Source organism: Oncorhynchus gorbuscha, linkage group LG24, assembly GCF_021184085.1.
Source record: "Oncorhynchus gorbuscha isolate QuinsamMale2020 ecotype Even-year linkage group LG24, OgorEven_v1.0, whole genome shotgun sequence".
NCBI lineage: Eukaryota > Metazoa > Chordata > Actinopteri > Salmoniformes > Salmonidae > Oncorhynchus > Oncorhynchus gorbuscha.
Genome location: NC_060196.1, coordinates 42,088,025 through 42,102,874, shown reverse-complemented (window position 1 = coordinate 42,102,874; position 14,850 = coordinate 42,088,025). Strand labels below are relative to the sequence as shown.

The 14,850-nt window shown below is 44.6% G+C and overlaps 1 protein-coding gene across 7 annotated transcripts in view; it reads right to left on the bottom strand.

The window, feature by feature from the left end:
- The window catches only part of LOC124012037 (triple functional domain protein), a 128,663-nt gene that overhangs the window by 69,522 nt on the left and 44,291 nt on the right, over positions 1-14,850 (bottom strand). For 6 of the 7 annotated variants that reach the window (XM_046325388.1, XM_046325389.1, XM_046325392.1 and 3 more), the window contains exons 3-5: positions 13,658-13,732; positions 9,263-9,377; positions 7,608-7,800 (exon numbers count right to left, since the gene is read on the bottom strand). In XM_046325388.1, coding sequence (XP_046181344.1) covers positions 7,608-7,800; positions 9,263-9,377; positions 13,658-13,732 — 383 coding nt within the window. Of the gene's footprint in view, positions 1-7,607; positions 7,801-8,745; positions 8,900-9,262; positions 9,378-13,657; positions 13,733-14,850 lie in introns of those variants that run through there. The other variant, XM_046325395.1, reaches the window with a different exon arrangement.

Sequence of the window (14,850 nt, the reverse complement as noted above, 5' to 3'; positions counted from 1 at the left end):
ATTCCCCCATCCATTCCCCCATCCTCGCTCTATTCCCCCATCCCTCGCTCTATTCCCCCATCTCATTCCCCCATCCCTCGCTCTATTCCCCCATCTCTCGCTCTATTCCCTCCATCCCTCGCTCTATTCCCCCATCCCCGCTCTATTCCCCCATCCCTCGCTCTATTCCCCCATCTCTCGCTCTATTCCCTCCATCTCTCCTCCCTCCATCCCTCGCTCTATTCCCCCCATCCATTCCCCCCATCTCTCGCTCTATTCCTCCATCTCTCGCTCTATTCCCTCCATCTCTCGCTCTCATTCTCTCCATCCCTCGCTCTATTCCCTCATCCCTCGCTCTCCATCTCTCGCTCTATTCCCTCCATCCCTCGCTCTATTCCCCCCATCCATCCCCCCATCTCTCGCTCTATTCCCTCCATATCTCCTCTATTCCCTCCATCCCTGGCTCTATTCCCTCCATCCCTGGCTCTATTCCCTCCATCCCTCGCTCTATTCCCCCCCATCCCTCGCTCTATTCCCCCCATCTGTCGCTCTATTCCCCCCATCCCCCTATTCCCCCCATCTCTCGCTCTATTCTCTCCATCCCTCGCTCTATTCCCCCATCCCTCGCTCTATTCCCCCATCTCTCGCTCTATTCCCTCCATCTCTCGCTCTATTCCCCCATCTGTCGCTCTATTCCCCCATCTGTCGCTCATTCCCTCCATCTCTCGCTCTATTCCCTCCATCCCTCGCTCTATTCCCCCATCCCTCGCTCTATTCCCCCATCTCTCGCTCTATTCCCTCCATCTCTCGCTCTATTCCCTCCATCTCTCGCTCTATTCTCTCCATCCCTCGCTCTATTCCCTCATCCCTCGCTCTATTCCATCCATCTCTCGCTCTATTCCCTCCATCCCTCGCTCTATTCCCCCCATCCCTCGCTCCCCCCCATCTCTCGCTCTATTCCCTCCATATCTCGCTCTATTCCCTCCATCCCTGGCTCTATTCCCTCCATCCCTGGCTCTATTCCCTCCATCCCTGGCTCTATTCCCCCATCTCTCGCTCTATTCCCCCATCTCTCGCTCTATTCCCTCCATCTCTCGCTTTATTCCCCCATCCCTCGCTCTATTCCCCCCATCCCTCGCGCTATTCCCTCCATCTCTCGCTCTATTCCCTCCATCCCTCGCTCTATTCCCCCCATCTCTCGCTCTATTCCCCCATCCCTCGCTCTATTCCCTCCATCTCTCGCTCTATTCCCTCCATCTCTCGCTCTATTCCCTCCATCCCTCGCTCTATTCCCTCCATCCCTCGCTCTATTCCCCCATCTGTCGCTCTATTCCCTCCATCTCTCCTCTATTCACTCCATCCCTCGCTCTATTCCCTCCATCTCTCGCTCTATTCCCCCATCTCTCGCTCTATTCCCCCATCTGTCGCTCTATTCCCCCATCTGTCGCTCTATTCCCCCATCTCTCGCTCTATTCCCCCATCCCTCGCTCTATTCCCCCATCCCTCGCTCTATTCCCCCATCTGTCGCTCTATTCCCTCCATCTCTTGCTCTATTCATCCATCCCTCGCTCTATTCCCCCATCTGTTCTATTCCCTCCACCTCTCGCTCTATTCATCCATCTGTCGCTCTATTCCCCCCATCTGTCGCTCTATTCCCTCCATCTCTCGCTCTATTCACTCCATCTCTCGCTCTATTCCCTCCATCCCTCGCTCTATTCCCTCCATCCCTCGCTCTATTCCCCCATCCCTCGCTCTATTCCCCCATCTGTCGCTCTATTCCCTCCATCTCTCGCTCTATTCACTCCATCCCTCGCTCTATTCCCTCCATCTCTCGCTCTATTCCCCCCATCTCTCGCTCTATTCCCCCATCTGTCGCTCTATTCCCCCATCTGTCGCTCTATTCCCTCCATCTCTCGCTCTATTCACTCCATCTCTCGCTCTATTCCCTCCATCCCTCGCTCTATTCCCCCCATCTCTCGCTCTATTCCCTCCATCCCTCGCTCTATTCCCTCCATCTCTCGCTCTATTCCCCCATCTCTCATTCCCCCATCTGTCGCTCCTCCATCTCTCCTCTATTCACTCCATCCCTCGCTCCCTCCATCTCTCGCTTCCCCCATCTCTCGCTCTATTCCCCCATCTGTCGCTCTATTCCCTCCATCTCTCGCTCTATTCACTCCATCCCTCGCTCTATTCCCTCCATCTCTCGCTCTATTCCCCCCCATCTCTCGCTCTATTCCCCCATCTGTCGCTCTATTCCCCCATCTGTCGCTCTATTCCCTCCATCTCTCGCTCTATTCACTCCATCTCTCGCTCTATTCCCTCCATCCCTCGCTCTATTCCCCCATCTCTCGCTCTATTCCCTCCATCCCTCGCTCTATTCCCTCCATCTCTCGCTCTATTCCCCCATCCATTCCCCCATCTGTCGCTCTATTCCCTCCATCTCTCGCTCTATTCACTCCATCCCTCGCTCTATTCCCTCCATCTCTCGCTCTATTCCCCCCATCTCTCGCTCTATTCCCCCCTGTCGCTCTATCCCCCCATCTCTCGCTCTATTCCCTCCATCCCTCGCTCTATTCCCCATCCCTCGCTCTATTCCCTCCATCCCTCGCTCTATTCCCTCCATCTCTCGCTCTATTCACTCCATCTCTCGCTCTATTCCCTCCATCCCTCGCTCTATTCCCCCCATCTGTCGCTCTATTCCCCCATCTCTCGCTCTATTCCCCCCATCTGTCGCTCTATTCCCCCATCTGTCGCTCTATTCCCTCCATCTCTCGCTCTATTCACTCCATCTCTCGCTCTATTCCCTCCATCCCTCGCTCTATTCCCCCATCTCTCGCTCTATTCCCTCCATCCTCGCTCTATTCCCTCCATCTCTCGCTCTATCCCTCGCTCTCCATCTCTCGCTCTATTCACTCCATCTCTCGCTCTATTCCCTCCATCCCTCGCTCTATTCCCTCCATCCCTCGCTCTATTCCCTCCATCTCTCGCTCTATTCCCTCCATCCCTCGCTCTATTCCCTCCATCTCTCGCTCTATTCTCTCCATCCCTCGCTCTATTCCCTCCATCCCTCGCTCTATTCCCTCCATCCCTCGCTCTATTCCCTCCATCTCTCGCTCTATTCACTCCATCTCTCGCTCTATTCCCTCCATCCTCCATCCCCCATCTGTCGCTCTATTCCCTCCATCCCTCGCTCTATTCCCCCATCTGTCGCTCTATTCCCTCCATCTCTCGCTCTATTCCCTCCATCTCTTATACAGTAATACTCCATCTGTTTCAGCTCCTAATGGAATGTTAATATTTAATGTTCACATTTTAAAAGCATAACCCAGCATTGGACGACAAAGTGATTTTACAGAGCAAAATGTGCCGCTGAAACCACACACACATGCACGTACACAAACGCAGGCACGGTCTCACACGCACACCCACACGCACGCACAGCAGGGTAGAGAGCAGGTGGTGTTTAATCCTGTATGTGTATTTTGCCCTGTGGCAACAGGCTGACAGTGACATGGCTTCACACACCATCAACCAATCGAAACAAGCCAATACACCCGTGGTTCTGCTCTAACAGGGTGTGCAACTGTGTGTGTGTATGTTAACTTAATACAACAACAAAAAGTAGAGCTCCACGCATTATCACATTAGACACAGCAAATAAAAATGTATATAAATCAAACCAAATAGCATATCACTCCATTACATTATTGCCTTGCTCTGCAGGATTTAACACTATTAAATTATTGCCTTGCTCTGCAGGATCTAACACTATTACATTATTGCCTTGTTCTGCAGGATTTAACACTATTACATTATTGCCTTGCTCTGCAGGATTTAACACTATTAAATTATTGCCTTGCTCTGCAGGATTTAACACTATTAAATTATTGCCTTGTTCTGCAGGATTTAACACTATTAAATTATTGCCTTGCTCTGCAGGATTTAACACTATTACATTATTGCCTTGTTCTGCAGGATTTAACACTATTAAATTATTGCCTTGCTCTGCAGGATTTAACACTATTATATTATTGCCTTGTTCTGCAGGATTTAACACTATTAAATTATTGCCTTGCTCTGCAGGATTTAACACTATTAAATTATTGCCTTGTTCTGCAGGATTTAACACTATTAAATTATTGCCTTGCTCTGCAGGATTTAACACTATTACATTATTGCCTTGCTCTGCAGGATTTAACACTATTAAATTATTGCCTTGCTCTGCAGGATTTAACACTATTACATTATTGCCTTGCTCTGCAGGATTTAACACTATTAAATTATTGCCTTGCTCTGCAGGATTTAACACTATTACATTATTGCCTTGCTCTGCAGGATTTAACACTATTAAATTATTGCCTTGCTCTGCAGGATTTAACACTATTAAATTATTGCCTTGTTCTGCAGGATTTAACACTATTAAATTATTGCCTTGCTCTGCAGGATTTAACACTATTACATTATTGCCTTGTTCTGCAGGATTTAACACTATTAAATTATTGCCTTGCTCTGCAGGATTTAACACTATTATATTATTGCCTTGTTCTGCAGGATTTAACACTATTAAATTATTGCCTTGCTCTGCAGGATTTAACACTATTAAATTATTGCCTTGTTCTGCAGGATTTAACACTATTAAATTATTGCCTTGCTCTGCAGGATTTAACACTATTACATTATTGCCTTGCTCTGCAGGATTTAACACTATTAAATTATTGCCTTGCTCTGCAGGATTTAACACTATTACATTATTGCCTTGCTCTGCAGGATTTAACACTATTAAATTATTGCCTTGCTCTGCAGGATTTAACACTATTAAATTATTGCCTTGCTCTGCAGGATTTAACACTATTATATTATTGCCTTGTTCTGCAGGATTTAACACTATTAAATTATTGCCTTGCTCTGCAGGATTTAACACTATTAAATTATTGCCTTGTTCTGCAGGATTTAACACTATTACATTATTGCCTTGCTCTGCAGGATTTAACACTATTAAATTATTGCCTTGCTCTGCAGGATTTAACACTATTATATTATTGCCTTGTTCTGCAGGATTTAACACTATTAAATTATTGCCTTGCTCTGCAGGATTTAACACTATTAAATTATTGCCTTGCTCTGCAGGATTTAACACTATTACATTATTGCCTTGTTCTGCAGGATTTAACACTATTAAATTATTGCCTTGTTCTGCAGGATTTAACACTATTACATTATTGCCTTGCTCTGCAGGATTTAACACTATTATATTATTGCCTTGTTCTGCAGGATTTAACACTATTAAATTATTGCCTTGCTCTGCAGGATTTAACACTATTAAATTATTGCCTTGTTCTGCAGGATTTAACACTATTACCTTATTGCCTTGCTCTGCAGGATTTAACACTATTAAATTATTGCCTTGCTCTGCAGGATTTAACACTATTATAGTATTGCCTTGTTCTGCAGGATTTAACACTATTAAATTATTGCCTTGCTCTGCAGGATTTAACACTATTAAATTATTGCCTTGCTCTGCAGGATTTAACACTATTACATTATTGCCTTGTTCTGCAGGATTTAACACTATTAAATTATTGCCTTGTTCTGCAGGATTTAACACTATTACATTATTGCCTTGCTCTGCAGGATTTAACACTATTACATTATTGCCTTGCTCTGCAGGATTTAACACTATTAAAGTATTGCCTTGCTCTGCAGGATTTTCAACAATATTACATAGGCTTGATTACTTCTATCAAAAACAACTGAAAACGGCAGCTTGTGTGTGTCAAAACAAGCAGCTCCTAACAATACCCCATTGTGATTCTCAATCAAAAATGTAATACAGCAGAACATAACAGAGCAGTAGACTTCCATCTGACAGTTAACACACACCATATACCATGTTGCTGTTGAGTTTGTTCTGATTGGGCTAAGGCACTGGTATTAAAATGCATTGGAAGAACAAAAAAGGCCACAATAAAAGGTATGTCAACGATAAGACGCTAATAACGTGTTATGGCACGAATGACATATTTTCTTCGGATGCCGTTAATCGCATCTCCATTTCTTCAGTGTACAGACCCTTTTAAGCGCACGTGTTTCCACACTGGCCCTTTAAAGCGCAACAAACGCACACACACTGTGCAATGTGCACTCTTTCTCATGAGCTGTCTGTCTCTATAGATGGATTGGTTGTTTAGCAACAAAACTGACGCGAGTGCAATTTTGGGGCAAAACAGACAGGGCTGGCATAGATTGTTGACAACATGCTGTATTCGTCACCAAGTGCTTACTGAAAACATAAATACATTTGCACAATTTGCGCTTTTTGTCTCTCAAATACATCGGTACAGTTGTTGGTTAGCTAGCTAGCGAATTTTAGCATTCACATGAAATAAGGCAAAACACATCAAACCAAGACATAGTAAGTATCAAGAGCGAGACACAGCTAGCTGAAACAAGCCACCTATGATTCCCCACATGGCAGCTTCTTGTCATTGTCGCTCGCCGTCTGACTGCTCAGAATGATAACAAAGAACGCCATCTGGCCACAGAAATGCGAGTGTGGTGCTTAAACATCCATTATGCGCGCTGCTTTCAGCAACCATTTTTAAGGAAAGTTCAACCATTAACACATTCCCAGGCGTTTCTTTAGATAACAGTAAAAACAAAAAATTGTACAGAAGTAGCTTGCTCATTGTGCTAGCGTTACCTAGCTAGCTAACCCAAATAATGTTTACAACGGCTGAATGCCTCTTGATTCAACTAACTTCCCACAATGATTTTAAATCAGAACAGGAAATACATTCCATTTAGCTAGGCTACTGTTTTTGTTGTAGTTCATAGGTCAAAAGATTTAAGCAAATTATCCCAATTGTAGTACTAGCAGCTTGAGACTAGTTCATGTTGAAGAACATGGATATGTAGCCTAGGCTAGATAATAGTTCTGACATTTTACATGAACTCTGGCTGATGAGACCTGGCTGATCTATTGTCATTGTCTTCTGTGGGATTCACAACATTGTTGGACAGGTTTCATTGTTGGACAGGCTTTTTGGTCTTTGTATCCATAGAGCCAGTTATTTTTTACCAATAGTCAGCCCCCAATCAGAAAAAGGGAGAATGCTCATTTAGAATGCCTGAAGCTTTAACAGTGTGTGTGTGTGTGTGTGTGTGTGTGTGTGTGTGTGTGTGTGTGTGTGTGTGTGTGTGTGTGTGTGTGTGTGTGTGTGTGTGTGTGTGTGTGTGTGTGTGTGCATGCAAGTGCTAAACTAAAAAACATTGATAACAGGTAGTAGGCCTGAAAATATTGGGAGCATTAGGCCTAATAGCAAGCTGTATGTTAGTGGCTTTTGTGTTGTGTATGGTAAAAATGTCATTAAAACATTCTGACAAAAATTATTTGATGTTTATTTAATTATATCAAAATATAGTATGCCTATAACTCACTGCACTGCTTTTTATTAGGCCAAATTTGAGCTAATTCTAAAATTGAAATTAATTATGATTAACTAAAGTCCTTTACTACAATGAATTATTTTAATTGCTTGACTGACCCCAAAAAAACTATATGAACCTCAAAATCAAGTTTGAGGCACACCAAATCGCTGCAATTGAAAAAAGAAAAACAGTCATTTTACCTCAAATTCGAACTTGGAGCTGCCGAAGTTGGTGCGTTGTTTCTGCCAGAAGTTGTCTGGTTTGATGATGAGCGCTATGTGTATACAGCAGGGGAACGACTCCTGGAGGATCTTCAGTAGAGGTTTGATACTGTCCCATTTACTGCCTCGCATGTCTACTATGACTGTGAAGCCATGCTGGATCACCTCCTCACTGGACAAGGGGAGGGAGTGAAGAGGAGGAGGGAGGGGGTGGGAGGAAGGAGAGGGAAGGTGGTAGCGAAAGATAGGGTGGAGGGAGAGAGAGAGGTAGGAGGGGGAGAGGTGGTAGCGAAAGAGTGAGAGTGGGAGGGTGGGAAAGGGGAGGGAGCAGAGAGAGAAGTGGTAGAGACAGAGGGAGGAGGGTGAGTGGTAGGTAGAGAAAGAGAGGAAAGGGAGGAGGTTGGGAGATAATCAAAACAAACCATGAGATGGAGATGACGCATTTTCTGTACTGTGAAAAGCACACATAGCATGCACTACAACGCACGCACACACGGACGCGCACACAAACACACAAGTACAGTGATTTCCAGACAGATAAGAAAAATCTGCAACCTAACACTCAAAACAAAAACAAAGCAGAAGAGACTGAATCCATCATCAGCATCAAGACCGTAGTTTAACTAATCTTGTCCCACTGCACTATACATCCTGCATGGCTAGTAATAAACAGCCTCTAGTCATCCCACCATGTCTTTTCCTATATTCCCTCTCTCTGTGGACCACAACAGAGAGTTCTCTCTCTCTCTCGGGAGAATACTCACTCTCTTTTAGGATCTATCCTTCATCTCTCAATCCCTTTATTCCCTCCCAAGACTATTTCTGGATTCCTTCTCTTTCTATCCATCCTTCCCTCCTCTGTCTGTCTATTTGTTTGTCAGCTAAAGAGAGTCTGCAGATGTTTTCCAGGTAAACTAAAACTAAAACAGAAACTCTGACTCCCTATACACTGAAAAGAGAGGGAGAGAACACACAAACACAGAAATACATTATACAGAGGATAGAGTGGAAAAGCTAAGAGAGATCAACATCTCATTTACATAGAGAGCGAGAAGAACCGTTAAAGATATTTTTAATGAGGAGAGAGCGATACGATGGAGAGAGAGGAGAGACGTACCTAGAAGGAGACAGCAGCAGCGTAGACCTACTCAAACTTAGCCAACAACTATTACTGAGCAGATACAGCAACCGTACCGCCTCTGCTGCTGCGACACTGTTGTTCACACACACCTCTCCGCACATGCTCTCTCTCTTTCTCTCTCTCTCTCGCTCTATCCTCTTCCCCTCGCTGTCTCCATCTCTCACTCCCTCCTTTTCGTTTCCGACTCCCCATCCCTCTCGCTATCCCTCCCTCCTCCTCGGTCCGACTCTCCATCCATCTCTCTCTCCCTCTCTCTAGTGACAGTGTGGAGGAAGGGTTCTTGGCAGCAGAGGAGCTGCAGCAGGTATTCTGGCCCACAATATCTCTCTCTTTGTTTTCATCACTCCATTTTTCTCTTCCTCCCTCCCCCGCTCCCTGTCTCTCGTGTTTGGCTAAAGATCTGAATCCAAGAGACTAAACCAACCATACAAATATACACACAATATGTACGCATGCAGACACTGTACACACACAAAGACACAAACATACATACTTGGGGATGCCAGCGAGGTACGCTATGAGTCTTCTGAGGTCGTCGGCTCGTATTCTGTCATGGTTACTGCGTGAAGGAAACGTTAACACTGGACCACCGCGCCTGTCTCTGCCCCCTGGAACACACAGGATAAAACAATCAATTTAGAGAGTGAACACACACACACACACACACACACAGAGGATAAAACAGCCAGCTTAGAGCACAGTGCAGCACACACACACACACACACACACACACAGAGGATAAAACGGTCAGCACAGAGCACAGTGCAGCACACACACACACACACACACACACACACACACACACACACACACACACACACACACACACACACACACACACACACACACACAGAGGATAAAACGGTCAGCTTAGAGCACAGTGCAGCATACACACACACACACACACACACACACACACACACACACACACACACACACACACACACACACACACACACACACACACACACACACACACACACACACACACACACACACACACACACACACACACACACACACACACACACACACACACACACACACACACCTCTGCCTCCTGGTGAACATAGACCGAAACAGAGAGTTATATTCCCATGAGTACGATCATGGCCACAGTCAGTAACAGGTACTCAGAGGCAGGGAAGACATGTATTTTTTTTTATCAGGAAAACTATATAGCAGTATACAGAAACATAGAACTATTTCTATAGAAACCCTGTGGTCATTTCTTTGACGTTATCAATATGTGTTATGTAGACCTAATTGTATCTGGATACACAATCTATACCACCCTCCACCCCCACATTTCTTCATATTTCAATACCTCCCTACTCATTTCCTACACCACCCTCTTCCTTTCACCCTCCCTCCCTCCCCAAACCACTCCTCTCCTTTCAAAGCCAATTACTTTCCAAAATGCATTGATGGGAAATGGTTATGACAGACAGTAACTAATCACTATAGCAACCACTCACTCAGACCCTCCTCTCTCTTCCTCTCTTTATTTCTCTCTCTGAGTCATACTTCTGTTTATTATGGTCTGTCAGTGACCTTGGCCACACACAGGAGGAGAATGGAGTCAGACAAAAGAGGAAGAGGAATAACACACAGACACAAACACACACACAGTTACAAACACACAGTCACAAACACAGAGTCACAAACACACACAGTCAGTCACAAACACACACAGTCAGTCACAAACACACACAGTCACAAACACACACACATTTATTCCTCCTGCTTCGGCGCGATGAGAAACATTGAACACTAAAATAGTCGAGAGCTGGCAGGAAGAACAGACGAGAGGTCAAAGGTCAAGTGTCTGGGGTCTGATCCCTCAGTAGCCACAGCTATGATGTTTTCTGCCCCTCCCAAAAGATAGAATTTGTAGATAATTGGCCCGCTTTCTGGAACTCACCCACAAACAGGACCAAGCCTGGCCTGCTGAGGAGTGACGGACTCCATCCTAGCTGGAGGGGTGCTCTCATCTTATCTACCAACATAGACAGGGCTCTAACTCTTTTAGCTCCACAATGAAATAGGGTGCAGGACAGGCAGCAGGCTGTTAGCCAGCCTGCCAGCTTAGTGGAGTCTGCCACTAGCACAGTCAGTGTAGTCAGCTCAGCTATCCCCATTGAGACCGTGTCTGTGCCTCAACCTAGGTTGAGCAAAACTAAACATGGCGGTGTTCGCCTTAGCAATCTCAATAGGATAAAGACCTTCTCCATTCCTGTCATTATTGAAAGAGATCATGATACCTCACATCTCAAAATAGGGCTACTTAATGTTAGATCCCTCACTTCAAAGAAATTATACTCAATGAATTAATCACTGATCATAATCTTGATGTGATTGGCCTGACTGAAACATGGCTTAAGCCTGATAAATTTACTGTGTTAAATGAGGCCTTACCTCCTGGCTACACTAGTGACCATATCCCCCGTGCATCCCGCAAAGGCGGAGGTGTTGCTAACATTTACGATAGCAAATTTTAATTTACACAAAAAAAAAGACGTTTTCGTCTTTTGAGCTTTTAGTCATGGAATCTATGCAGCCTACTCAATCACTTTTTATAGCTACTGTTTACAGGCCTCCTGGGCCATATAGAGCATTCCTCATTGAGTTCCCTGAATTCCTATCGGACCTTGTAGTCATAGCAGATAATATTCTAATCTTTGGTGACTTTAATATTCACATGGAAAAGTCCACAGACCCACTCCAAAAGGCTTTCGGAGCCATCATCGACTCAGTGGGATTTGTCCAACATGTCTCCGGACCTACTCACTGTCACAGTCATACTCTGGACCTAGTTTTGTCCCATGGAATAAATGTTGTGGATCTTAATGTTTTTCCTCATAATCCTGGACTATCGGACCACCATTTTATTACGTTTGCAATTGCAACAAATTATCTGCTCAGACCCCAACCAAGGAACATCAAGTCGTGCTATAAATTCACAGACAACACAAAGATTCCTTGATGCCCTTCCAGACTCCCTCTGCCTACCCAAGGACGTCAGAGGACAAAAATCAGTTAACCACCTAACTGAGGAACTCAATTTAACCTTGCGCAATACCCTAGATGCAGTTGCACCCCTAAAAACTAAAAACATTTCTCATAAGAAACTAGCTCCTCTTAATTGAGGAAAATAAGAACAATCCGAAATTCCTTTTTTATACTGTCGCAAAGCTAACTAAAAAGCAGCATTCCCCAAGAGAGGATGGCTTTCACTTCAGCAGTAATAAATTCATGAACTTCTTTGAAGAAAAGATCATGATTATTAGAAAGCAAATTACAGACTCCTCATTAAATCTGCATATTCCTTCAAAGCTCAGTTATCCTGAGTCTGCACAACTCCGCCAGGACCTAGGATCAAGAGAGACGCTCAAGTGTTTTAGTACTATATCTCTTGACACAATGATGAAAATAATCATGGCCTCTAAACCTTCAAGCTGTATACTGGACCCTATTCCAACTAAACTACTGAAAGAGCTGCTTCCTGTGCTTGGCCCTCCTATGTTGAACATAATAAACGGCTCTCTATCCACTGGATGTGTACCAAACTCACTAAAAGTGGCAGTAATAAAGCCTCTCTTGAAAAAGCCAAACCTTGACCCAGAAAATATAAAAAACTAAATCGGCCTATATCGAATCTTCCATTCCTCTCAACATTTTTAGAAAAGGCTGTTGCGGAAAGGCTCTGGAGCAACGAACCGCTCTTGCTGTCTCTGCCTGGCCGGTTCCCCTCTTTCCACTGGGATTCTCTGCCTCTAACCCTATTACAGGGGGCTGAGTCACTGGCTTACTAGGGCTCTTTCATACTGTCCCTAGGAGGGGTGCATCACTTGAGTGGGTTGAGTCACTGATGTGATCGTCCTGTCTGGGTTGGCGCCCCCCCTGGGTTGTGCCGTGGCAGAGATCTTTGTGGGCTATACTCGGCCTTGTCTCAGGATGGTAAGTTGGTGGTTGAAGATATCCCTCTCGTGGTATGTGGGCTGTGCTTTGGCAAAGTGGGTGGGGTTATATCCTTCCTGTTTGGCCCTGTCCGGAGGTGTCATCGGATGGGGCCACAGTGTCTCCTGACCCCTCCTGTCTCAGCCTCCAGTATTTATGCTGCAGTAGTTCATGTGTCGGGGGGCTAGGGTCAGTTTGTTATATCTGGAGTACTTCTCCTGTCCTATCCGGTGTCCTGTGTGAATTTATGTATGCCCTCTCTAATTGTCTCTTTCTTTCTCTCTCTCGGAGAGAGAGTAGCTCTCTAGGTTTCTTCTCTAGGTTTATTCCTAGGTTTCGGCCTTTTTCTAGGGAGTTTTTCCTTGCCACCGTGCTTCTACACCTGCATTGCTTGTTGTTTGGGGTTTTAGGCTGGGTTTCTGTACAGCACTTTGAGATATCAGCTGATGTACGAAGGGCTATATAAATACATTTGATTTGATAATTACACACACTCAGAGAGTGTGCATGTGTGTAATTCCATGCCTGGGAGCTGTATTACACACACTCAGATAGTGTGCATGTGTGTAATTCCATGCCTGGGAGCTGTATTACACACACTCAGAGAGTGTGCATGTGTGTAATTCCATGCCTGGGAGCTGTATTACACACACTCAGAGAGTGTGCATGTGTGTAATTCCATGCCTGGGAGCTGTAAGTGTGTAAAGCTCTAAGTAGCCAATGTATCAGGTTCCATTAGCTTTGTTTATGAAGAAAGAAACAAGGACGATTCTCACACACACACACACACACACACACACACACACACACACACACACACACACACACACACACACACACACACACACACACACACACACACACACACACACACACACACACACACACACACACACACACACACACACACACACACACACACACACACCTGATAGGAAGGCAACTTTTTCCTTCAGAATAGGCAACACCTCCATCGCTCTCATGTCTTCATTTCTGCGAAAACCTGGAGAGAGAGAAGAGAGGGAAAGAGAGAAGGAATGGCAGAAGGGTTAGGATCAAAAATCACATAGAAACATGACAGAGCAAAATGTTCAAATCCTCTCTTCTTCCTTCAAAAGGATTCAGGAAAAATAGGCCTAGTTTTATCCACCTTGTTTAACAATTCAAATGTCTGAGTTTGTATTTCTTACTTGAGTATAGGGAATAGAAGGGAGGTTGATTATGTCAGCATCATAGTCAAAGAAAAGACATGAGCTGGCGCACACCCAGAGAAAATGATTTTATGTTGAGGTGCTGACTAAAGGCGAATAAACTATAAGCTATACAAATAAAGAGAGTGGCACACTCCATATATTTCAGCATCATTGTGTCTTCTTCAGGGAAATGCCATGAATGCTTGTACCAGGTTATGTAGACAAACAGTGCAACTAGTGCAACCAATGACAATAGTGAGGGGTGTGTCATAACCACGAAGTTAATTAGAATGAACTGAACGAAACAGCCAAAAAACAACAGGTCACGGCACATTGAACACATTAGGCCACTGTCGTCATATGGAAACATAACTGAATATTGTACATAATATTAGCATCAACTTACATCATTGTCCAATTCAATTTCACATAGAAATTCAATTGTTTCCCATTTCATAAAAAAAATGTGTTACATGTAATCTTTTGGTTCAACCATAATGCATAATAAGTATCATCAATAGAGAGAATTGTTCATAAAAAGGGCCTGAGATCAAAATCTATATTCAGACCACTAGGGGTCAATGTTTTTAGATAGGATATCCAGTAAGCCTCCCTTTGTAGTCGTAGGATCTCATACCATTGATTTTGTCTGGCTGGATTAACTGTTGAAGAGTATAAGGCAAGAACACACACACACACACACACACAAACACACACAGGAAGCAGTGAGGCTATAGAAATAGGGACTCCCACTGTAACAAAGACCTGTTTTCAGGTTAGAAAGGGATGTGTTAGCTAGGAGCTAAGACTATATGAGGGATTTTTCATGCCACCACAGCCCTTCTCCCCTCTATTTCCCTCCCTTCTCCCCTCTCTATTTCCCTCCCTTCTCCCCTCTCTATTTCCCTCCCTTCTCCCCTCTCTATTT